Genomic DNA, 27,016 nt, shown 5'->3' with positions numbered 1-27,016 from the left:
AAAGCTGGTCTGGTCTATAGGCCTATTTCAGTTGTTATTGAACTTTTGTTAGATCCCCAAAACTAGACTTTGCCTGATGTTTTGTTTCCCAGCAACAATAACGCAATGTGTTGAAAACACTGTACAAAGCAGCCTACATCATATTTTTCATTCCATATATACTTTATGCCCCGATTTATTCCCAAGTTTCTTTAGAGACACCATTTTCTAATGACCTTGCATGCAAAGTAATGACTTTGCATGTTCTAATGGATAAATTAGAAGGAATAACAACAAAAATAGTGTAAACTCTTGTTGCATTATTTTGTGGATTTACTGTAAAGCCAATGAGTAAGTGACGTGAGAAGATTTGAAGGATGAACCATCGTTTGTGTCCTTTTAAAGAAGTAATCTGCAACATTAACATGTTTTTGATGCGAGTGCAGATCGCAGGTTGTGATGGCCCTGCAACTGTTAAGAGTAACAAAAAACAAGCTTTTAACAAATTAGGATGGCTTTGAATAATTATGATGATGCATACTCTGTATCCAGTACCTCTCTGCCTTGGCATTCTGGATGAAAATGAGACTTTTAAACCAAAAACAAAACGCTCAAGTGGATTGAGAGGGTCCTTATCATAGTGCATGAGCCAGCTGAATGCTCTGGTTGTATAAGTGTGTGTGTTTTTAATAATTTGGGTTGTCCTTTTTATTTTTTTGCGATTGCTGAAGACTGATTTCAGAGGTGTGTGTGCGTGTGTGTAATAGACTAAGTATTGTGCTTTGGAGCATTGTCTGAACATGTGTGGGAGTGTGTATGGAAGGGCTGCTGAGAGTGCTTATGCGCTGTGTGTGGAGTGTGTGGGTGTCTTTGTGGTTTTCAGATGATTTTGTGCTTTTTGACATTCAACACGGCAACTGTCTCCATGTGGACGAAAAGCAACAGACAGACAACAGAGACGTGAGACAATGAATGTCAGGAACAAAATAAAATGCAGAGGATATTTACATCAAACAGCATTTACATGATTATTGTTTCACCTGTCACAGACTTAATATTACAACTTTATAAATCTAGTGTTATCAGCAGCCGTCCACCTATCTACTTAACACATACCTGAGTTTGGTTGCCATGGCAACAGGGTCAGCTGAGCAGCCCAGATGTCATTTTCCCCAGCAACATCCTCATGTTCCTCATAGGTGATCTCTAAGTGACCCAAGGCATTCTGGGACATGTAGTTCTTCCAGTGTGTCCTACATCTTAGCAGCATCAGAAATCCAAACAGCTGAATCAAGGCAGTGGCTCTCCCTGTCCAGCAAGTCAGGCTGTTAAATGAGACTTAAATAAGTAAACATCCTTATAATAAAACCTTCCAATTAATATCTCCTGAATTCCACTGCCACTTGAATGGACTTTATCTCTATTTTGAATGCTAAATGTATTTAATAACGGCAAGTTTTCTTTTAGTGGATTACTTCATTCCAATACAATTAAATGTCTGCCCTTGCATAAAGCTGATTCTGAGCTCCTGGTCCACCAGAACACCTAAACCAGATAAAGACCACAGATATTGTCTTAGATTTATTTTATACATTTACATCCATATCTATCTCTTAATTACCATAATCACGGATGAAGAATGTAAAGCCTGAGGGTGTGGGAGTTCATGCTGCCTTTACATGTTGCATAGGTCCCATTGAATCCTCAGATCCAGTCAAAACACTAACTGAGCGTCACTTTTTTGATTATTATGAAGTTGCTTCCTGTTCTTTGTGGTCCTTGTGTAACAAAGTCTTTTATTGTTTAATCGTCCTGTGAGTCATCCTTCGTTCCCCCACACATTAGATAATGTGTGAGGGAACTAATGTGTTTAAGTTATTATATTAGGGCTTTTTATGCCTTTTATTATAGAAGCAGTGAGAGACAGGACAGTTGAGGTGAGAGAGAGAGACAGGGGTTGACATCAGCAAAGAGCCACGGGCTGCATTCAAACACTGTGGTAAAGACTGAACCCTAATGGTACGCCTGCCAACAGGTGCGCCACTGAGGTGCCCTGATGCCCAGTAGTGGAACATGTTTGAATTTGGTGCAGTTAGTCAAACAGGAAAATGAGAAATGCTGATAGACATCCCACACCATCCTAAACCCACACAGCAGCCCTGATATCTGGAGGGAAACAGTGTTTGAATGTGGTGAAGGGATTAAAAGAGAGAAGCGAAGCCTGAATACATAGTTTGCCTTGAGAATAAAACAATATAATCTCTTCTTCGGTTAGGGAGTTCAAAGTAAAGAGGGTAAATGTCTATGGGGTCTATGTGATTCAATCTTCTTTTCCCTATTTGAGCCAGTTTGGGAATTATACAGAGCAGGATCCCGCTCCATCTGTGCTGTGAATAATTCAGTCAACAGTGTGAAGCTGATACAGTGTGAGCAGACAGGCATTCCCATGAGATAACGCCTCCTGCTCCCACCTCACCATGTGACCAAACATGGTGAGCTACTGAACAACAATCCAGGCTCATTACAGGCAAATTGAACACAGAAGAGCATGCAATTACTGACAGAACAATAACACTTTTTTTTTTTCAATTTAGTTATTTATTTTTATCTCTGTTAGATAAGAAGTCAAGGCAAAGATGAAGTGGATATAATATTAACAATAGGTTATGCAACACTCTTCTCTAGTACTTAAAGTGTGAAAGAGTGAGTCTGGCTGTGAATATGTAACAGTCTCATTGTTAAAACAAGCTGCACTGTTCCTCGTTCTTATAACACAATAGATATATGCGTTGAATACGTTTTAAAGGGATACGCCAACATTTTTTTTTCGTGTCTTGCCTCACTCCCAGGTCCATGACAAGCAGATAGACACCATCCTTTCGACTGTGCGTGCAGTAACAAGGGAGATAGAGCCGTATCGCCCGTAATTAGCTTAGCTCAAACGCTGGAAGTGCATAGCTAGTGTTAGCCTGCCTCCACCTAAAGTCATCAGAGAAACTCTTCAGCATCTCTAAACGGAAACCGGCGGGCCGATCTTCGTCTCAGAGCTGACAAAACTCTCTGCTAAGGCATCTTGAGCGGTCAAATGCCACTAACGGGACGAGATCGGTCAAAACGGAGGGTTCAAGCAAAGACGGTTTATTTTGGTTCAAGCTAGCTACATCGAGGGTAGGTTAGCTTCCTATTTCAAAGTAAAAGCACAAATTCTATCGTCATGGTTTTCTGTATGTAAAGGGCAACGGGTGTTTTATTTTGTGAAAGTAACCAGAAGTGCGTTGGTCACAACAGCTAGCTTGAGTAGTGCTGAATTCGTCCAAACAACATTGTAAACAGCTGGTATTTAGACAAATTAACGACACACTGCTGATCTAAACGGCTACTTTCTCACCTAAAAATGTTTGAAATGTTGATAAAGTGATATATTTACAGAGTTTAGAGCTAAAATGAAATCAGCTAACACAGGCTAACACTACCTATGCACTTCCAGCATTTGAGCTAAGCTAATTACGGGCGATACGGCTCTATCTCCCTTGTTACTGCACGCACAGTGGAAAGGATGGTGTCTATCTGCTTGTCATGGACTCGGGAGTGAGGCAAGACACGAAAAAAAAAAAAGTTGCCGTATCACTTTAAGTAAGTAGATGTTTGCACATAGCATATTATGGGAAGGAACAGTGGAATTTTATTTACTAGTAATTCATGTTAATTTAAAAATGATAACAAAAATGGCAAACAGTACAGATGAAAATGTCTGATGCACCCAGAACTAGACTAACCAAAGAAGTGTGAAATGAGTTCAACACAAAAAAAGGCAAACTCCAACAGGAGCAGATGTGGTGCAGAGATGAGGAGGTCTTATGTAATCTAGTGGCCAGCTGCCTCTACTTCCCTGATGGCCTGCAGCTCCACCCAACAGGACCATGGCTGAACACAAAGCCCAACACAGCAAAAACACAACACACACACAAGCACAGGAGGAACACCTGTCTACTCTTACCTTTCATCAGACTTAGATTTGAAGCTCTCTGTTCCCCGTGTGCACAAACAACATTTGACTGAAATGCAAAAGTGCTGGCAGTGAAGTTGTTCACAGTGACACTAATTGCCCAGTGCAGTTAATAGTTTCAGGCTTCGTATCGACATTACAAATAACAGAACATTAACAATAACATTACTAATGATCATCATCATCATCATCATCATCATCATTGTCATTGATCAGAAAATAAGACGTCATCTGAAGTACGCTTTCTTGCCAAATGAACTCATTATATTCCATCAGTACAAAGGCAGCCATTTAGTTTAATTGCACAAAATGAACTTTACATTTACTGATTTTCATGTGGTATAGAGTTTCATTCATCACGCTGGATGAGCTCAGCAGTAATTTTAAGAGTGAGCAATGAGTTCATTCAAAACGTGCTGAAAATTGGTTTAGTTGTACGACTCTCCCGTTTTCGTTTTGTCTCTTTCATCACCTCTGTCTTCTTGCTGATGTCAGCCTTCAGCTATCTCTCTGATATCAAAGTGTCTCAGACGTCTTCACTGCTCATGTAGAAAACCTAGCTTTTTATCTATATTACAGTACCTTAAGGGTTTTAATAGGAACATGGTGGACATTCCCATTTTATCACTTGATTCTATAGGAGATTGGACTATACTAGTTCATCCATACGAAGTTGTACTCTGATTTTACATATAAACGTCACTTTGCTGTGTTGATGCACATACACTGAAATTCACGTTTTCTGTCTCAGCCTCTTTGTGTGTTTGCTTTGCATGTCAGTTTGTGTCTACCAGGGGAACAAGAAAATGTATCTACCATTTTATTTTACACTATGTGCAACCAGATTTGCTTGTTTAACGAGCCGCATTGTGTTTTGTGTAATCCTGCAATCATCATGTGTGTTGCACCCACAGGCCTCATTACTGCCGTTTCACATATGGGCCTTGTAGTATCTGGCAGGCATGGGTGCACTTCCCTCTTTAAACCCTCAGCCGTTAAAATGGTGTGTCTCTATGCTTACACATATACATTTGTGAGTTTAATGTTATTCCCACTGTTGTGGTTCAGCCAAACAAGATGAATAGAAGAGTTTCCTTAAATGAAAATTAATTACTGACAATATAATACAACACTGTATTATGTGTAAATCAGAAATTACCACTGATAGCATGAGAGTGTATCACATCTTTTACATTTGCAACGATGCTCCACTCACACATATAGTAAGTCTCATGTGTAGAGAATACAGAGCAGTGTATCTACACAACTAACTTCAGCCTGTTGTCATTATCCAGGGAGTAAAGCAGAAATGGCCCTCATAGTGACATTTAGGTTTTGATGAAATGTTTCCATTCATTAATGTGCAGCTGTTTGTGAATTGTCAGCGACCCACTCATACTCTGGAGACACACTGCTGGCAAGTGATTAATGCAATTTTATGCCCCTAATTAAAACATATTACTTTTCCTGTGTAAAATGTCAGATTTTTTTTTGAGCAGATCTGTAAAGTGAAAATGTTCTATTAAAATGTTATTTTTTATTTATGAAAAATGATGAGGTGACAGCAGCTTTAAGCTCATTCTATCACTTTGATGTAACACGGTTGATCTGCTATCAGAGAGAAGAACAAAAGACAAACATAACACTCTGATGGTTCGGTGTCTCCCCTGAGACCACACCTGATGATCACACAGCGTCTGCATGGAGCTGTTTGAAGGTCGTATAGGAGGTGGAAGGTCACGGAGCTGAGCTGGATCTGATCTGTCAGAATCTCCCTCCGATAGTTTTCATCAGCCGTTTCCTTTCTGGTTTAACAAAGTCTGTTTGCGTCAAATATTTATTTCCAAAATAAACCGAATCTGCTGATGTGTGACAGTCAGTGTTGCATTTAATGAGCTCTGACTGGCCTGTGTGTCTGGAGTCTGGAGCGATGCTGCACCTGAACCTGTTGCTATGGCAACCAACAGGTTTTGTCGCTACAGCGATACAACCTCTTTCTGTCCTCTCTCTCATCCTGGATAATGACTCTTTGTATTGCATTACAAACATTAATTTTACAATGAAAGTAGTAGTACCTCATACAGCCCTGAACATAATCCATTATGTTTAATGTTAGTAAAACACCAATTCACTTAAAATAAAAAGTAGAGCCGCTCCACTGGCAAATATTATAAATTATGTTTAAAAAGCAAAAAAATGAGCCTTAGTAAACGGGACAGGGAGAAACGGTAAAAACAGGAAACTATGGTCTTTATTAGCAATGTGTTTTAAAGCAGAAGTAAGCGATCCGGTCGTTTTGGGTAATGCTGCGTTCCAGGCAGGCTTTTGAAACCGTAAATTACAGCTTCAAGTCACAACTTACGACTTTGTAGCGTTCCAGGCAACCCACTCGTGTTTTTCCGACCTGTTTTACCTGTGAAAGTCACTATAACGGCCACTCGTAATTTCTGACCCGTGAACTCGCACCAGATTGAACTGGTATGACTTCACAGGTCGGAAAAACACGAGTTACGAGTTGCCTTGAACGCACCATAACAGTCCTCGTCCCTACGTCACCACATTCAGGCGCATCCCTTGGCTGCACACACAGCCCTTCATGCTGTTCTCTCTCCTCATTGGATAAAACTTGTAGGATACAAGGAAAGTTTTCTCCTGGGCTCAGAGCAGAGCAGAGTGACTGACAGACCCGTGTTTCGGTCCAAACACTCTATGTAAGTGATTGCTGTCGGAAGATATAACTATTTAAGACTTATATTAACACAAAAATATCGCTTACTTCTGCTTTAAATCTGAGCAGCAAAGTGTGTCGAGTTATTTGTCTCATTTAAAAACGACCAAACAACAGCAACTTTAACTTTAATGTCTGTGTTTCAGTCTCTCCAGAGGTGCTGGGGTTTCTGACAGCCATCGGCCTCTTCATCATCCTCATGACCTTCCTCTTCTGGTACCTCAACAACAAGTTGGCACTAGAGAACCCAGGGAACCTTCAGTGCCTTGATGACTTCAGGAAAAACACAGAGGCGCAGGGTAAGACTGCATTTATACACATACCAGTTCTTCTTATAAACCAACAGCAGTACTGTTGATGTTGCACAAATCCTGTTTTCTCTCTCCTCCAAAGACATTTTAGGAACCATGCAAATGGCATTATATATTTTTAGATTGCTCTCCGTGGGTGCTACAAGTACTCAGCAACCCTGCACTGTTGTGAGAAATTGTTAACCGTTTGCACTCAGGTCTAGTGTTATTACTGGGTCAGGGTAAAGAGGTCATATTTGCGATCTTGCAAACTCAGTAACACTGAGATATAATAATAATAATAATAATACATTTTATTTATAAGCGCTTTTCCAGAAGCTCAAAGACACTTTACATACAATGAATTCAGTTAAGAACACAAGACATATAGATTCAGTTAAGAGCAGCAAAGACAGTATAAGACAGAAAACAATAAAACACACACAGAAATTATATATTAAAAGCTGATTTAAAAAGGTGTGTTTTTAACATAGTCTTGAATGTTGGGAGGTGGATGGGTTTTGGGAGTGAATTCCAGAGGGTAAATTAAAAATTACCACTGATCATATATAATGTGATAAATCAAACTACACTTATGCTTGTAGCTATTCAGGGTTGTATCATGGGGGCTTCTAGAGGTTTCATCTGGCCACCGAATCAGATTCAGATTGGAGTCACTTGTAAAGTTCCTGTAAAGTGATGAACCCGAGCCTCCGGCTACAGCATGAGGTCTGACCTCTGCATGGAGACATTTTCCACTGGCAGTGGCCTTTCTCAACCCACGAGGGGATTACTGTTGCTGACAGATGTACGGCTGTTTACTCGTCATGTGTCCATGGGGCTTCAGAAGTTTAAAAGGTTGGTGGCCCAGGGGAGCCCCCACAGGGAGCCAGCTCTACCCTGAAGCCACCTGGTAAACACTTGGTTAAAAACAAAGTGTAACATAGCTCCATAATCAGTTTTTGTATCAAGCTCTTCTCTGTTCATGACTGTTTCAATGGCAACATGTGAAAATGTATTTTATATTTCACAAATGAATCTCATTGTGTCTAGTTGTGTTTATGTATTTAATCATAACAGAGTCTAATGAACCCGTCCTGTACGTGTTTAGACGTGTCATTTTTCTAGTCAGTTTTATTGATGATACTTAACCTGTAATTCTTCTATGCTTTATGATCTGACACTAAAACTCCTCATTACAAACACTGTTAGTAATAGATTATTCAGGCTGTAAGGGAAACATTTTAAAGCTTTGCTGCCCTCTACTGGATGAAACATAACACTACAGCTGGTGTCAGTGGCTGGTCAGTGTAAAGGCAACACCTATTGAAGTAATGTTTCACTGACACACAGTACATTGACAAACATTCACATTCAAATCATATTAAATATTTAATCAATTCAAAAACATATTCAAGATATTCAAAAACACATTTAAAAAGAGGGATCAATTTCACACAGTGACAAAATTATTCAAGAATATACAGACTGAGTAGCGTGTTGTTTTTGTTTGTTTTGATTTCTTTTTTTTTTTCATTTTGTTTTCCTTTCTGTTTTGTCTTTTTCCCTTTTAAATATATATGAGAAAAACAGAAACACTGTTCAGTAGTGCAGGGCAAATTAAGACCACAACTGCATATACAGTAGCTATAGTCTCATTTATCAATCGTCATTTTCAATTATATGGCTCACATATTTAAGATATATGTCTGTCAGATTTTTCTGTATGGATGTTGTTTTTTTCATATAGCCTGTTTCCATAAATATTTTTGTGTTTCGTAACAAGGCACTATGTTGCATAATATGTCTGATGATGGATAGAGCGCCATGGCAACATGATCGTTGCCAGAAACCCTCAAGTATCTGTAGCTCAGAACTTTAACGTTTGTGAAATTCAGATAATGCCCCTTAACTTAACTTTTAAATATTCTCTTTGAATGTCTTTTTTGTTGGGTTGTGATCATACAAACATAGTTTGTTGTTATATTATATCCAATGCAGCATTATTTATATGCTTGATGATAAAAACTGCCCTGTAAAATGTGTTTTTTAAAAATCTTGTCAGTAAACAACAGCAGGATTTTCTCGGTAAAATATCAAAGATGAGCTTTGGGCAGAGTAGATGCAGTGAAATCCATTACAAATTCAACAGTTCAAATATCCATACTATACAAGGTGACGCTCCCAGAGAAAACTCTGTCATTCAGATCAGATCATTATCCATCTCCTCTTTTAATGCATGTCAGGACTCATATTTATTTGCACCGTACAACCCTTGATAAGAAAAGGATTAAAAATAAAACAGCAGACACCTTTGAGAATGAATTACATCACAGTGTGACGACACCCAGAGCCATAAATGGAAACGACTCATGACATCCTGTAATTTTCTCAGTGAATTCAACACATACAAAACACCGGTTAAGATCTAGATAGTGAAAATAGAAAAAGGCTGTTTCAGTGTGTAGATCTTCCTTTTTTTATTTTAACGCTTTTTGAGTGTAGCACCCAAAGCTTTGACTGAATGTTTGGTAGCTCTCTGCTCAGGAGGTTCAATCAACAGATGCCAAAAATCTACGCTCGTATGCACAGGATTGATCTTTTTTATTTTTTATTTTGTACAGCAGAACAGTATTCATTTGTGTTATTTTTATTGTCCCGTTATTGTGTGTGCTGGTCTGTGTTTGTTTGTGTGTTTTGTAATTGTCTGGATGAGCCAGAGACACCTGAATTTCCTTACTGGGATTAATAAAGTATCTATCTATCTATCTATCTATCTATCTATCTATCTATCTATCTATCTATCTATCTATCTATCTATCTATCTATCTATCTATCTATCTATCTATCTATCTATCTATCTACAGTATCTATCTATCTATCTATCTATAGATATCTATCTGTCTGTCTGTCTGTCTATCTATCTATCTATCTAGTAAATAAATGTCTTTCTTCAATTACATTTCCTTGTTTTGTCCAATACCACCTTCATTATTTCATCATAACTGATTAGAAATAAGTGTCATTCTAACAATGCACAATCTTGGCCACTAGACGCTGCCAGTCAGTTAGATTTTATAATCAACAAACCACTCTTCTTTTTTCTTTTTCTTTTTTTTAAAGAAGTCATTTTGTATCTCAGCATGTCCCACAGTAACCAGGCTGTCATTCTGCACCCCCAAACAGACAAGGCCTACTCTGACGCCGACCTGCAGGGCTCATCATCGGACAGTGAGGATGAAGTGATGGGTCAGTATCAGGAAGCTGTCAGCCGCTCCCAGGGCCTCCGAGGAGGAGTCAAGGCAGCCGCGAACGTCAAACACGCAGGAGGGTTCAGCTGGGAGAGCCGACAGAAGTACAGCCCCCTGACCGCAGATTATGACGGCTACAGCAGCGAAGCTTCTGCTGATGATGGTAAGATCTAAAGTGAAGTAGAAAAAAACTTCCCTTGTTAGTATTCATCTGTATTTTTTAGGTCATTGCTCCATACAGTCACTTTGAAATTTGGGTTTATTTTTTCCAAGAACATCCGCAGAGGACCCCCTCAACTGTACAATCAAAAGTTTCAGTGAGATTAGAACAGATATTTCCCTCTCTTATCACTACAGTGAGCTCCAGTCGCTCGCACAGACTTCTCCTGCGCTTCCGCCGAGCCAACAAACACAACCCGCGCCCCGCACGAAACTGCACACACTGACGCGCACTGTCAGTTAATCCAGAGAGGTGATCAAAGCGAAGCTCCCGTTCAGCACACTCTCCGTGGGAGGGTTGTGAAACAGTCAACTGTCTGCATAATCTGCACAGCCGCAGCCTCACACTTTTTTCTTTTTTCTTTCTTTCTTTTATTTATTTATTTTTTTCTCTCCCTTATTTAACGCATCTCTGTTTCCCATCTGCCAGATTCGTCATCACAAGGTATTTACTGAGGTGGATGAAGCTCTTCCCTCTCTCTTTTCTTATTTCCGTAGACCGCAGGAGAACACGGGCAGTGACCTATTTGGATTAGTCATTTTGTTCTCTTATTCATCTGTTGGAATATTTCATACTGAAAGTGTGTGTTTGTGATTTATGTAACCTATAAAAGTACCACACACACTTCAACTAAAGCCTAAATTTAAATCAGTCATATCAGTAACATATTTGATTTCACATGGCAAGGCAATTTTATTTGTATAGCCCGTTTTTACAAACAGGTCTCAAAGGCCTTTACATGGCATCATAACAACATCCTCTGCCCTGAGACCCTCACATGGACTGAGGAAAAACTCCCAAGAAAACCCTTTCAACAGGGAAAAGTTTAAAGAAACCTCAGGGTGAGCAACAGAGGAGGGATCCCTCACCCAGGACAGGCAGACGTGCAATAGATGTTGTTACAGACAAGAAAACAGTTTATAACAGAGAATGTGAGAAACATGGAAATGTTAACAACAGCTGAAGAAGGAAGCTTCTGGTAGGCAAGGGAGGCAGGGAGAGATGGCCAGCTTAAAGCAGAAGTAAGCGATCCGGTGGTTTTGGCTAACTTCTTGTCAGCAGATGGAGTTAGCAGTCCCCGCCCTCGTCCCTACGTCACCACATTCACGCGCATCCCTTGGCTGCACACACAGAGAGGACCGCCCCTTTATGCCGTTCTCTCTCCTCATTGGATAAAGGTTGTAGGATACAAGGAAAGTTTTCTCCTCGGCTTACAGCAGAGCAGAGTGACTGACAGACCCGTGTTTCAGACCAAACATCTATATAAGTGATTGCTGTCGGAAGATATAACTATTCAAGACTTATATTACATAACACAAATATTCCGCTTACTTCTGCTTTAATGATGCATGATACCTTGGTTATTTGTTATTTACATTCAGATCACTGAGAGACTCAAAAGATAAGTTGTTTGAGTCAGTTTGCTGTAGTATATAGAAATAGTTCAACATTTCAGGGAAGACACAGATTAACTTTCTTACTGAGAGTTGGATAGAGAGTTCAGTTCAGTACCAGTGCCTGCTGCCAGCAGCCAGTTACAGTAATTTGGCTTAGTTTAACAACCAGCTTCACTGATGTCCAGATGTAATGAAATCCACCTGGCACATCCATCAGATCACTGTTTTTTTTTAAAAATCCATGTAAACACACTCAAGTATAAAAACAACAAGACAAAAACTCAGTAGTTACCAGGATAAAGAAAATGTATGATCAAGATTATTCTTTCAAAGGATGGTAATATTATTTTATGGTATATATAATACATGGTATATGATATAAAAGAGTAAATGTTAAGATCAATGCAACATAGAACAGAATAAATAAGTCAATAAAAATTGTTCCAGGAAATATAAAAGCAATGAAAAAGGGGAATATAGATGAGGTGGTTTGTAACAACTCCTTGCAAGAGCGAGTGATAGATTATTTGTATAATGTAACATCCAATCAGTGGTGGCTGAGGTGGAGGTGGCAGATGCTAACAGTGTAGATTTGTTTGAACGCACACAAAGCCACAAACATGGCGCGCCGTCTTTGACATCGTAAGACAAGGAATCAGCCATGTTTATATCTCTCACTGTTTCAAAGACAAAAACAATCTAATCTTTGTCAGGGTCCTCGACTGGTGAATCACGTCTGAACCAGCTTTGTGTTATATAAGACAGTGGGTTCCAAGGCTGAGTGTCTGGCTCCATCTATTTAAAGCAATGTTTGAACTCATAGCTGAGGGATAAATAGTGCATGACATGCTTCTGACTCCATTAGTAAAGAAGCCAACACACTGCACAAGGTTGTTGTTATGCAAGTGGTGCAAAAGTTGTGCATCTCCTCATAACCACTAGATGGTCTCTGTCATCCTCAGTCGAAGTTCAGATGCATGGGACTGCCTTAAATCTGAACTGGGGATATCAAGCGGTTCAGTTTTATTTACATAGATTATTAGATATTTAAATATCACTAGGTCAAATTCGTATACATGCACATGCACGGAAATTCCTGAATGATTCCATTTGAATACTACCAGATTTTCTCTTAAAGGACATGAGACAAAACAAAAACACAAGAGCCTCGTTTAATCACTGTCCCTGAGCCGCACTGATTCTTCATTTTGAGGCTTTAAGGATAAGAGCTAATCAATGATTCTTGTCTGACAGTCAAGTGGCTCTCTGACAGTGATGAGAACAAGCAATCTAGATTACTGATTCGTTGCTGTCCACCAACAGGGACAATTTGTCAGAACAAAATCAGATTATTGCTCATTTATCTCCGTGCCTGTTGACTGCCAATTATTCATTGTATTTTGCTCAGTTTATCAGTCCATCTATGTCTTGTGGCTCAGTGGTGATATACTGTAGAAAGCTGTCTCTTTCAAAAACAATCCTAAAAGGTGCCTCATGTGGCTGTTAAGCCAAAATGAATGACTTTTCAAATTAATTTTAAACGGCAGTGACATGGTTTTTGTCTCATGGCCCTTTAAAGACAAGTTTTAGCGTTATTGTCGTGATTGATTCATCATCACATTAAACTTTAAATAAAAGTCTTGCCTCTGCTTTATGGTAGCTAGGTCACTATGAATCTTTTCCTGCTGTTGACCTTTCTCCACCTTGTGGCACTTCAAAAGGAACAATGTGTTTGTCAGGGTTGATATTCCATTAAAAACTAAATGCTAGCACTGTTAAATAATCAAAGAGGTAATTTACTGTTCTGTTCTGTTCAGTTGCGCAGCCTTCATACAAATCTTAACTGACCTTTAGCTAGACAGCAAAGGTTTTTCACTGAAAGCATTTCAAAGGAGTTCACACTGTATTCAAGACTTTCTTTTGTTTTTGGACAAAGTCATAGCTGACTCGTTTTCAGCAGTGAGAGTCCTTGAGAGGGAGAGAGAGAGAGAGGCAGATTTGAGTCATTGTGCCTGGCAGCAATAATTTGAAATTTACTTGGTTTATTTATATGACAACATTTTAACTATGTTAGTGTGATTCAGATACCCTCAAAGGTTTGAAGGATTATAGTGAAAATTCAAGGTTTGAAGCAGGTTATCTAGGGCACAAAGGAAACACATCCAAACAAGGAAACTCTGTTATATTTGCAGTTTCTGTAAACTTCCTGCTTTTATTTATTTATTTTCTTTCATCAGATTAATACAGTCAGGTTGTTTTTTAATCCACAACACACTAATCTAATCTTCGCCAAGTGAAGTGAAAACTCTGTCCATCCATGGTGGCACTCTGGTTGAAAGTACAGAGGTTCATTATTTTCCTCCCTGTGGTAAGGCTTTAATGGCTGTGGTTTTCTCTCCCACCAAGTCATCATGGATCTCAGCAAGCCATCGTGGATTAGCAAAGATGAAGCAGCAGCCTCATGCCCGCGCTGACATAAGGTCACTCTTTCTGCAAACAGAAAATATGGAAAATGTGGACAGGGGATGTTTCCATTATATAGTTGAAGGCAGTTTTTTATTGACTCTGGGTAGAATTCATTTCATTAATCTCAAACAAGCTGTCGTAAAAGTTCAGAGGCGCCTGTAATATTTTTTTTCTCAGCTCCCCCTGCTGCTTTGTTTGTCTGAGTATGAAGAGCTTCATCCTCAGGACATATGTATTATACATGTGGAGGATTGTGCCGAGGCTGCAGAATCAGAGAGGATGGGTGCCCCCGTGGCTCCGCTCTCAAAATAGGAAGCCTCCTAAAATAGGATGCAGCAAAGAAATGATCAGAGGTTTGTCTGGACCAGCTCCTTCTCTCTGAGGTTAGCACACTGTCATGACCGGCGGATGAGAAAAGTACAGAGACACAAAATGTCACCCAGAGCTATTACGCTGTGAACTGTCAGTGGCACTTGAAAGTAACCTGAATGTGTTACATAAACTTTATGAATTCGGTCAGATTTTTGCCTCAAATTGATTACTCTAAACTAAGCGGGTGGAATTTGGGCCAGATTGGTTGAAGATAGTTACCATGCTGCCCCAAAACCTGAAAATTGGTTAGAATTGTATAACTTCCAGTCCCCTTGTACCTGAAGATGGCTGAAAGAATGGTAAATGGTAAATGGTCTGTATTTTATATAGCGCTTTTCCATCTGAACGATACCCAAAGCGCTTTACAGTACATACATCACATTCACCCATTCACACACACATTCACACACTGATGGCGGAAGCTGCCATGCAAAGCGTGAACCACGACCCATCAGGAGCAAGGCGGGTATGGTGTCTTGCCCAAGGACACTACGGCAGCAACCGGGACAGAGCGGGATTCGAACCGCTGATCATTGGACGACCCGCTCTACCACATTTTCATATTTTATTTTTTGTTCAACAAATACCTAACGTTGCTAAATCAGGCCTAAATCAAGACCACTTGTCCATTAAATCATACCTTTGTCACATGAGACTATATTTTCTGAATCAGTGATTTAATCTGGATACAACATGTTACTGAGTTGAAGTGCTAGTGGGCAGATGTTTTGGCTGTTCAGGCTGTTTTAAATTTTTAGACTGAAATATGTTTCCTAGAGTGGTTACTGATATTGAATTAAATTTCAAAATACTGAAAAGCTACAATTAAAAAGTATTTTCTTAGAGCCATGAGATTGGCACTGTTTGATTAGCCAAAGTGTTTCTGTCACACAAGCGCTCAGAGGAAACAGTAGTGGGCCGTTTCTTATAACATTAACAATGTGACAAGATCCTCACTACACTCAATGGTCAGAGACAGATTTAGTGTCACTAGTTTAGGTTCAACAAGTCACTCACTCAACACATGTTCCCCATGTTCCTTTTTCACATGCAAATGATGGTGTTGGTGAGCTCAAGCTAATAGTGCAACCAATGTCTTCATCTGCTGCAGTACAGTAATACAATGCCAATCATTTACCATTGTGGTGGCAAAACAGTATATTACAGTAAAGACATATAAAAGTGTAGAAATAAGCTTAATAAATAAAGCTTTCATAGAATGGCATGGGCTAACTGTTTTTCTGTGCATTAAATAGCCAAAGACCTACTCTGAAATAGTGTTAGTGTAGGGATTTATTTTGGCAACCCATGCTATTCAGATTCAGATTTTTATTTAATTTTTTAAATGGTAACAGTATGAAAACTGTCGTGTAAATATGTGGGATTGTAGCCAAGTGGCTAATTTCCAGATTGATTTTAAACATAAAAACAATGGAGATAAAAGCACAAGAGGCAGGATAACGACAACAAAACAATACATCATGATACATCTGAAATGGGTATATTTGTGTTTGGTTGGAGCATGGATGCTATGCTAGCAGTCTTTATGCTAAGCTAGGCTAATTACCTATCTATATTAACAAGTATGACAATAACATAAACTTTCTCATCTTAAAGGAAAAGCATTTCCCAGGAAGTTAAACTCATTCTTTGAAGAGTTTAAGGCTGATTAAAAAGGAGGCCATAGAGCTGAGACTGAGTTTTAATGAAATGGACATTTAAAACCCTTCTCAAAGTATGTATTTACTGTATAAGCAAGTACACACAAGTACAAAAAAGTGGAGGTTCTCAGTAAAATGTGTGTACTCAGTTGATTTCACCTTTTACATCTTACTTACATTACAAGAGGTCACCTGTGTTTTCCCTCCTTACAACCGTGGGCACAACAATAAAGTATTCCCTCTCTCATTTGTCTCTCCCGATATTTATACCTGAGTTTCACTGTCAAGATTCACAAAGCTCAACTGTTTCCCCATTTGCAGAGGTACAAGAGGGCAAAACAAGGCAACTGCCAGTGCAGAGGGGATGAAACTCTGTGAAGGAAGGGCGGGTTAGACGAGAGGGGGGGAATAGTAACCATCCCAATTAGCGGGCTGGAGAAAAGAGTAGTGCTTTTACACAGCAACTTCCATCAAATCAACCGCCCCCGGCTCAGCAGGAAAAAAGCTGCTCAAAATGGATTTGCTCCTTTTATCAAGCCCTCCATGACACTTAGTTAAGACTCCTTTGCCTCCATCCTGCCACTGATATGTGCCACTTTGAGGTGGTGTCTCGCTGACATTATTAAGAGCGAAAGTTTCAAGAACTTGGGAGAAAGCTTGAACAATGAGTCGCGGTGGATTACGTCACCATAGCGTTGGCTTTTTCTAAAAGTTAGGAGACAGCATAAGAAGAGGGTTTTTTTCCCCCAAGTTATTTTCTTCTTTATCTTTTGTTTTCTTTCCTTTTTTTTGCATAAGACTAAGTATAAAGCACTCTCTCCCAGTGTCCCTACGGGAGTATTAGCATCGGCTGCTCAATTTTTGTGAATCCAAATTGGACAAGGGAGGCAGATTTGCGAATGCAGCTGGCAACACTATTCAACGTTCTGTTTAGGTGCCACGGCGACGCTCAGTATAGCCTTTTTCTTTGCCTCGCGGGCAACTGAATCGTTTAGAAAGGTTAGAGGCATGAGATCTGTGGCAGATTAAGAAGTATTCAGTTCAGATCTTTATGTGATGTATGTAGGTTGTCTCACAGAGCCAATTATGCTCATGAGGAGGGGCAGAGGATGTTCTGTTTGTCAGTGAAAATAAAATCTGTGGTGGAAATGATTCTGTGCAACTCAGCGCCTAAGAATTACATGAACATTACAATGCATGTTATACCTGAAAATAACCCAATATACTGACACATTCATTCTGACTTAGAGCATCTGTACTGTAAATAGACATACAGTAAAACATCACATGAGTCCCGGCAGAATTACACATGCATTATTGACTGTAAGCCTTCAGCGATGAGTGTTCAGCCTTTGCACTGTTGTAATCTACTGTTAATTCTGTATAATAATTACAACATCCCCGTACTTTCATCTTGCACTGTTACTGAACATAAATTAGAATGCTTGAGAGTGAAACCCAATCTTCTCTCAAAATAAAATCAATGCACAACAGTATACAGTGTAGTTTGAAAGGTGGGGAAAGTGGCTTTTCAATCAAATTCTACACAGATATTTTTTATTTTTATTTTCCACAGTTGATACTTTAAAATCAAAGCTTAAAATATATCATTTCCATTGGTTTTCTTCATTTTTCTAAAATTTTCAATTAAAATTTTTTCACTCATAGATCATATGTTTTAATGTGCACAGATCAGTGTCTTATTTACTTTTTAGGGTTTTGTAAACATCCTACTCCTCAAGAAGGTCATTTGCTGAAACCTAAATCTTGACAAGTTGGAAGAAAAGCATTGTGTAACTTCAATCAATGCTGTCATTGTCAGACCTGCTTTGGCTACTGTACAAAGAGCAAGAACCACAGTTGGCTTTCTTCAGGTGGTTGAAATAAGAACTCACATACCATGATACAGTATATATTTGTATGTACGGTATATTGTTGTAGTCCTTTAAGTCTCATTTGATTTCCTCCGAACCAGTCAACTGCATCCAGCGGATGAGACGAACGCCACCACTGGATGAGCTGCAGCCACCGCCCTATCAGGACGAGAATGGCTCTCCACGAATGTCCTGCACGCTGTCCGACCTGGGAGATGCCAAGTGTGATTTATCCCACACCAGCGGCAGTCCTCACCTGTCCTTCAGTAAATGTCCTAGTGAGGGCAGTGACGGCCCCGAGACTGAGAGTTACCTCAACAAGGGCTATGAGGAGGATGTCCCCAGTGACAGCACCGCCGTCCTCAGCCCAGAGGTAAATACTAGTGACTTTATATCCATACATAACTAAAATATTCCTTGGTGTGACATAAACATTCAAAGGGATAGTTCAACATTTTGGCAAATTGGCCCATTGCCATAATCACTATAGTTATAGCAGTAGGTTCATTACCTTTAATTGTTGGTGCAAGCTATTTTTAGAACGGCGGAGCAGAGCCGTGAGCTGCTCAGAGCTACGCTACGGAGGCTAATGGGATTTCTTGGTTTCCCTCATCAAACTCATCAAATACACAATCCAAAAACTCAAAAACGCTCTGGTGGACAAGTTGTGACCTGTACATTCACCACACTATGAGATAATAACAGAACGTTACCAGACAGAGTTGTTTTAGAGGTAAATTCATGCAAAACCTGCTGATGCGCATTGCCTTCAGGGGCAGTTTTTCATCAAGCAGTCTCTGTATTTACAACTCTGTCTGGTAACGTTCCATTATTATCTCATAGCGTGGTGATTGTGCAGGTCACAACTTGTCCACCAGAGCGTTTTGGAGTTGTTGGATTGTGTATTTGATGAGTATGATGAGGGAAACCAAGAAATCCCATTAGCCTCCATAGCGTAGCTCTGAGCAGTTCGCGGCTCTGCTCTACTGTTCTAAAAATAGCTTGCACCGACAATTAAAGGTAATGAACCTACTGCTATGACTATAGGGATTATGGCAATGGGCCAATTTGCCAAAATGTTGAACTATCCCTTTAACGTATCACCGATTTCTTTAGGATATGTCAGCCCGGGGATCAGCAGCACAGCTCCCTAAAGGTTATGAGCCTGATCCCATCGCAAAATTCGGCACCCTGGATGTGGTGTTTGACTACGACTCGGAGGAGCAGCAGCTGGCGCTGACCATCATGGCGGTGACGGACCTTCCCTCCCACAAACGCACCGGCAACATCTCCTGGCAGGTCCACCTGGTGCTGCTGCCCACCAAGAAGCAAAGGGCCAAGACGGGAATCCAGAGAGGCCCGTGCCCCATCTTCACCGAGACCTTTCGCTTCAGCCACGTGGAGTCGGAGATGATCAGCAACTACGCCCTCCGATTCCGCCTTTACAGCATGCGGCGGATGAAGAAGGAGAAGGTGCTCGGGGAAAAGGTGTTCTACCTCACCAAGCTCAACCTTCAGGGCAAAATGTCTGTGCCGGTCATATTAGACCCATGCTGTGTTCTCCCGGTGAGTATAGGATAAAAGCAGGTGTTGGCTTTTAAGCACTTGCCCATTATCTCACTAATTGCTCCATGATGTTGATTGATCTCTCTATAACATTTTGAGGTTATATTCCGCAGCTTATTAAAACATTCAGATCATGTTTGGTGAACCAGATACTTTTTGTTTTGCTTGTTGGTTTAATGTGTCTGAGGAAAAGATAATGTTGTGGTTGCCTCCATTTCACACCAGGGAGTGAAACAACAATCTATTTATTGTTTCCCTATTGCTACAGTAGTATTTCATTTTACAGCAATATACATTACAGAAAGGAAAAGCAGCTTGTTAAAACCACAAGGGTCCATTATTTTACAAAGAATTTGTCTTCTATTAGCTTACTTCCCTTTTATTGTTTCTCACAACTGTATTTTTTCAGTGCGTTGGTCTTTAATCATGCAGAAAGCCAGACTTCCAATTACACCATTTTTTCCCCCATCCTTCTCTGTTTCAGTTGACAATTCACTATATTCATCCCTTGATTATTCAATCCCAGTTTAGGGAATATAACAAGGTGTGACAGGTCTGCTAAGGTATGGATGACTCCATGTTGAAGCAGAAAGCTTATCTAGTCTTTCAAAAACACAAACAAAATTATAAGACACTGATAGAGTGTTTTTATGTGCTTCAATGTCAGCTATAAACATTAGTATGTGGATGTAACTATCTTATTACCTCTAGTTGTCACATAGCAGAATATATGTATAGCTCACTGAATTATTACAGATTGCAGGTTATTATGACTCATAGTTGCATAGTAGCTGTAGTTATTACAGGAGGAAAAAGTGAGTGACATAGTACACAAATTGGTTGGACTCAGCATTTATAATTTGCTCGTTATTGTGCAACTGAAACTATACAGAGATAAAACTGACACATGAGTTTTTGGCTTGAAATGAGTGTTTGATAGAAGCAGCCATTGTTTCAAAAAATGACTAAAAAATGATGAATGGAAATCTTCCAACACTGCTGTAGACTGACAGCTGTGGCAAGATTAACTAAGGGAGGGTGAGGCTTAGTGAGTGATCAATTGCCAGACATTACTAAGGAGTGTTATGAGAAAAAACATTAATTTCACAAGATGAATTCATGATACTGCACCAGAGTTATACTCTCTATGATTTGTGTTACCCATACCAGTGAATGATTTCCTGAATGTCTGTGAACACCTGCAGGGCGGTGAATCCCAGGTCAGCCTCTCAGATATGACGTGCAGTGAAACCGCCTCATCTTTCCAGTCAGTGAGTCAGACGTCCACCCCAGAGATCCTTGTGGGCCTGGTGTACAATGCCACAACAGGACGTCTCTCCGTTGAGATCATCAAAGGCATCCATTTCAAAAACCTAGCTGCCAACAAGCCACCCAGTAAGTACCCTGAAACATCTTATTTGAGCAGTTGTGGAAAGATAGTCTCAGACACTGGAGTGGAAAAGGACAAGTTGAGTCTGTGCAGAGAGACTTGAGTTTAGGCAGCCACAGTACAACGCAGATCTTGAATCATATTATGTAAAATGCTGTTATACTGATATACAATGTGTTCCTTTGTGTTCAAATACACTTGGGCTTTGACTATGCACAGCTTATAGCTTCTCCAAATAAGAGAGAGTTCAATCTATCCCAGCTGTTCTACCTGTTTGGTTTTCCTCTGACTTGCTCCCTGGTCTCCCTCCTCTCCTGATCAGCCTCCTCAGTTAGTTCCCAGGGATCCGAGCAGCAAGTTCAAACAAAAAGTGCCTCTTGTTGAACTTTGTGCGATGTTGTTGGCCTTCTGACCCTGTTTCTCTTTCCTTGCATCTTCTGTTATGTCTGCACCTGAAATTCTCTCCACCTACTGCCTTTTTGACATCTTGGTCACTTGTTTTTTCTTACTGCTGTCCAACCCTTGTTGTCAGATGGGCTGTTCTGTTGTCTAAAACACTTGATAGGTGGACAGGTTTATATTATCAGAGGTGAGTCTCTGTCCCTACCAAAAAGTGAGGTATACTCTCCATGTTTGAATCCTGGACATTTTCGTACTGTCTTCATGGGTGCAGATAATTGCTGCTCAGCATTCTCTGCAATGTAAATTTAATGGAAAACAGTTTACTTTTTACAAATGTAATACTTAGTTTTGTGATGAAAGTGTGATTTTAATACCACCCTTTCTTTTCTAAACCTTGATTATTTAACTTAAAGGGATAGTTCAACATTTTGGCAAATTGGCCCATTGCCATATTCCCTATAGTCATAGCAGTAGGTTCGTTGCGAGCTATTTTTAGAATGGCGCAGCCGAGCCGCGAGCTGCTCAGAGCTGCGCTACGGAGGCTAATGGGATTTCTTGGTTTCCCTCCCTCGTTGTCTGTTTCACTTGCAGAGAATTAGCTGTCTTTATGCTAAATGAGAAGCGAGAGCTAGTGGTCAGCTACCTTAGCTTAGCATAAAACCTAGCTCTATGCTAAGGGTGACAAAGTGCCAGGATATTACTGCAGCTGGCTAAAAAGTAGTACGCTGGCGCTGCATAACCTCCATAAAACTGGTGATGTGACTCCAATTTTCTCTATAAATAACACAAACACTAAAAAAACATGTTAATTGTTGTTCTAGAGGTGCTAACGCCTCATGCTTCATATTTGACAAGAACCTGTCAAGTCTACAGCAAAATCTAAATTGCACATTAAGGACAAAACAGCAATTATAACATTTTTACATAATTTAACTGTTACTATTTCATGCTGACTCTTTAAACCGGCAACACTCACCCATGAAGATTATTGCTTGTTGTCACCTTTGTTCCCTACTGTTTTGAATGTGTCTCTTGTTATGCATGCAGCCCTCCTCCGCTGTCTCATGTCTCACTTGTGTTTGTGCCTGTGATGCCTGGAAGTCTTGCATTCAGAAATAACACTTTTCATGCTAACTCAATCCAGTTTGCTTGGTGGCTGATGGCCAGCAGAAGGAAATGTTGTGCTGGCTTAATTAATACAGTACACTTTGGCATGCCTTGGGTGTATTTTCTTTTTTTTCTTTTTTTACATTTTTAAGCTCTGCATAGAGCACATGAAACAAAAACAGGACTTTTGGGATGGAGTGGCATAAATGTTCATCTGAAAGACACACTAGTGCTGTTCTCCCATCAATTGCTATGTTTCTTGTATTTATGAATGTCTGTAACTAATGACTTGTCGCAGCCAGATTTTGACATTGTTTGTGCTTTCCTGAATAGCATATCCACGTACTGTATAGTCTTCAAATTACGTGTAGGAAATAGTCACATCTGGTAAAAATCTTTGTGCAAAATCCTCATGGAGGCCTTGATTGACTTTGTGCGTCTCACAAAGTGGAAGGAGCGTGGTGAAAGACGCGGAGCAATTTCAAAGCTCCTTTTCTGTCATTTCAAAACAGTACCGAGCCGACGAGTCAAGTTAATCATCAGTCGCAGCCCCTCTCATTCAGCAACAATACCAAAGAGCCATGCATCACCGCTACTGACCACTTAAGACATCCACAGCTCCACACAGCCCATTCAGCAGCAGTCAAAAAAGAAATCAAGGCTATTTTTTTCACTGTGCTTTTATGTCAAAGAGAGCAACTGAATGTGTGATTCAGGGCGGTGAGCTAGGCGTTGGAAGGCAGCTGGCACTCGACAGCATGAAAGCCTGTGCAATTCATTCCTTATACTCCCTCTTAGACAGGAACATAATACACAGCATTATTACTGAGTATGGTTGTAGACGAGGGGCGAAACACTCTCAAAGACCCATTGTGATTGCCAGTCTTGCCTCATTTACTTTCAGCTGGATTTGTGGCTTCAGTTTATGTCATGATTTCTGCATGGAAATGAGGAGTGAATAAGGAAACCATGAATGCTGAATCACTTGATAATAGCAACAGTGATAATGTTTCTCTTTTTATTTTATTTTTTTTCCTTTTTGGGGTTAAATGAATGATAGTTACTGGAAATTATCTTTTTTTGGAAATGTGCACTGATTTACAATAGCAAAGAAGAGAACCAGCAGTTTAACAAAAACTGGGAAATGCCACAGAGATCCAAAATTATCAGTAACAGAACTGCTCTATGTTACATTTTTAACTCCTACTCCTACTAAACATATCCAGAGATGATGCTCTCTGCTACATCATAAGGATATAAAGCTAATCTTCCTTTAGTGCCCAATCTAATCAGGGCATTTTGAATAGCACACCAGTCAGGTATACCTCTGTATAGCTTTCTGAACATTTGTTTGCAGCAGGCATGCATCTCCTCAAAAATATGTGACTCATGTTTTGGACAGTGCATGTTCTGGGACGCTGCCCAAGGCTTTTCAAAGTCAGTGCACATGTCATGCCATGACACTGACATTATGTTAAAGTCAGAGAAAATAATAGCAGCTCCTGGGGGCTTTCCTGATGAGGAAAATTAATTTTAGTTCCATCATTTGTTCCAGAAACGACTCCTCATCCTTTAAGCACAAGCAGATGTATTACTAACTTTTCCCAAGTCAATTTTTATCTTGAACATTATCCCCAATTTCAGGTTAGACGTACAGTAGTTGCATAGCAACAAGACTGAAGTAACGCTCCTTGAACCCTTTGAGTTCTTGCTCTCTTATCATCAGGAGCAGTCACAGCTGCGCTTTGTGTTTGATCAGGAGAAAACCACATACGATATGGTCAGGATCTTCTACACGAGATGCAGTGGCAATAACAAGAACAAATGCTTTTTGGGGGAATATGTGTCACACTCTGCTGCAGAGGAAACACAGCTGCAACAGGATGTCATGCTTTTATTCAAAGAGAATGAACTGGAGATACATAAGGATTTTGCACAAATGAGGCATAAATGTTTTAGCATTGTAAACTGTGCATTTTTTAAAAATATAAGAGGTAGTCATCATTGTCTTTTCTAACTGTCTGCTCCACCGGTCTCCTGTCTAGATACATATGTTAAGCTGACCTTACTGAACTCCATGGGCCACGAGATGTCCAAGTGTAAGACATCCATCTGTCGAGGTCAGCCCAACCCCACCTACAAAGAGACGTTTGTCTTCCAGGTAGCCCTTTTCCAGCTATCGGATGTCACGCTCATCCTCTCCGTCTACAACAAGCGCAGCATGAAGCGTAAGGAGATGATTGGCTGGATTTCACTCGGCCTCAACAGCTCTGGAGAGGACGAGCTCACCCACTGGACTCAGATGAAAGAGTCCAAAGGACAGCAGGTTTGCCGCTGGCACAGTTTGCTGGAGTCTTAACAGCAACACAAGTGGAAGTCGAGAAAGTGCGTAGGGGTAACTGCACAGAGCAGCCGTTGTCCCAGATGAGCGAGAAATGGATAAGTTCAGCTGGGATAGAGGAATGTGACACAACCATGTGTCAGCACTCGGAGTTGTTCAGCGTAAGCATTTCTATGGCGCTGTGTATAAAGTCACATTGACAGCCATTGATGGGTAGTGTGGCTGGCAATGTGATGTCATTTATTTCAAGGATTACCTTGTAATGTCCCTTAGGCTTCTGCACATGGCACTCTTTTTTTGTCTGTTTAGCTAGAGCCTGTTCCAAGAAGCAGGCTCTGCATTACGTTAATGAGTAAATCATTGTTTCATTATTTTGTATGCCTACCCACACCTGTAGCTCAAACAACTATTGTCTGGATTAGCATTTATCTTCTCTGGATTGAGCCCTGAAAGCGAACGTTTTTGTTTTTTTCTGCGATTGTAGAACAGGTTATGTGATGAATTTAAAGGTTGACCAAAGAAGAACTCCCATTAGAATAATTGTTTTCTTTTCTTTTTTTCTTATTATTATAACCCACTGCCACCCCCCTCTTTCTTTCTTTCTTTCTTTCTTTCTTTCTTTCTTTCTTTCTTTTTCTTTCTTTCTCATGAATTTCTTTTTTTTCATTTTAAGAAAAGAAAAAAAGACACAATAATCTGTCTAAAATCCTCTCTTTGCTCTACTTGAAAAGCAGGAAATGTTTTCAATGACTTACTCTGCACTCAGAGCAGGTCATATACATTTATCCAATCAAATGTGATCAGAGGGAACTAGCTAGTAGCTACTCCTGCACTTGTATATTTGCTGGCTCGTGGCTAACAGAGAAATATGATCGTGGGCGTTGTATGTTTGATTTTGAAACTGCAAAAGAATGTGGTTGAGGTCTCTTTATTCTCTCAACCATCACCCTCCTCTTCCTGGTCTAACAACGCAGGAACAGAGGGTGTTTGCGGTGGATAACAGTGAATCGTCTGCGTAGCTTCGTATTTCTCGTCAGCTCCGTCCAATCCACACTCTCTTTGGAGAAATCCAGTCACGTTTAAAGGATCAGATTTAAATGAACCCTCTTTCACTCTTACTTACTGTTAAATATTTGATATATTACAGAGCTACTTAGAAAGCATGTTTAAGCACTTTAATTGGAACAGTCAGAGAGTTTCCAGCTAGCTGGCTAACTGTAGCAGCTATCTTGTTACAGTACCCATGGCAATTACCCATGGCATCACTTGAATGTTTCTACTCAGTGTTTGAGTTTAAATTTCAACAGATGTTAGTTGTTTAAGCCAAAGGTGTGGCGTCATGGTGGTAACTTTGGTCATCATGTATTAATCAAAATCCAATCATTATTTTGGGACAAAAATCATGGAACACACCATTTCCTCCATCTCAGAAAGACATAAGAGAACCAGGTTTTATGTATTGAATATGGATACAATTAAGGTTAAATCACCGTGATGTAAATGTTGCTGATTATTATTTTTGCCAAAGATTGATTTGCCATCTGTTGCATTCAAACATGTGCAGGACTCTGGGGGACAGAGGTGGATTGTAGTTTTTTTTTTAAGGACAAGTTGATGATGGTCTGTGAGAGAAGTGTTGGGGAATAGATTTGAGGAGTTGAGTTGAAATTACTCCACTTTCATGAATCCGTCAGTCGACACTGCCAAGGTAAAACATCTCAGCACAGCCTGAGCTTCACCTTAAGTCAACAAAACCACAACTAAATAATTTTAGACATTTTTTCGTCAAGCGAGTAACATTTATGACAAATAACCTGACATCACTGACAGCGACACTGTCACGGCTGATGTTGAGATGAAGTGCGGCAGTGATTCCTGAGTAGAAATGAGAATTTCACATTGTCAGATATTTTTGGAAGCACTGACAGATCCAGACACGTTACATATAGAAAAATGTAGTAGTTAC

At 40.0% G+C, this 27,016-nt stretch overlaps 1 protein-coding gene across 2 annotated transcripts in view; it reads left to right on the top strand.

The window, feature by feature from the left end:
* Positions 1–25,570, top strand: part of syt14a (synaptotagmin XIVa) — a 40,976-nt gene extending 15,406 nt beyond the window's left edge. The window contains exons 3-9 of one of the 2 annotated variants that reach the window (XM_085767747.1): positions 6,860–7,012; positions 10,190–10,417; positions 18,346–18,617; positions 19,361–19,810; positions 21,016–21,205; positions 21,733–21,789; positions 24,755–25,570. In XM_085767747.1, the coding sequence (XP_085623873.1) occupies positions 6,860–7,012; positions 10,190–10,417; positions 18,346–18,617; positions 19,361–19,810; positions 21,016–21,205; positions 21,733–21,789; positions 24,755–25,068 (1,664 nt within the window). In that variant the 3' untranslated portion in view covers positions 25,069–25,570. The remainder of the gene's footprint in view (positions 1–6,859; positions 7,013–10,189; positions 10,418–18,345; positions 18,618–19,360; positions 19,811–21,015; positions 21,206–21,732; positions 21,790–24,754) is intronic. The other variant, XM_085767748.1, reaches the window with a different exon arrangement.
* The last annotated feature ends 1,446 nt before the right edge of the window (positions 25,571–27,016 follow it).

The sequence above is a fragment of the Trachurus japonicus genome, chromosome 22 (genome assembly GCF_045865225.1).
Source record: "Trachurus japonicus isolate A0001 chromosome 22, Traja_1.0".
In the NCBI taxonomy this organism is placed as follows: domain Eukaryota; kingdom Metazoa; phylum Chordata; class Actinopteri; order Carangiformes; family Carangidae; genus Trachurus; species Trachurus japonicus.
The sequence above is the reverse complement of the archived record's forward strand: the minus strand, read 5'-3'. Positions and strand labels throughout refer to the sequence as shown.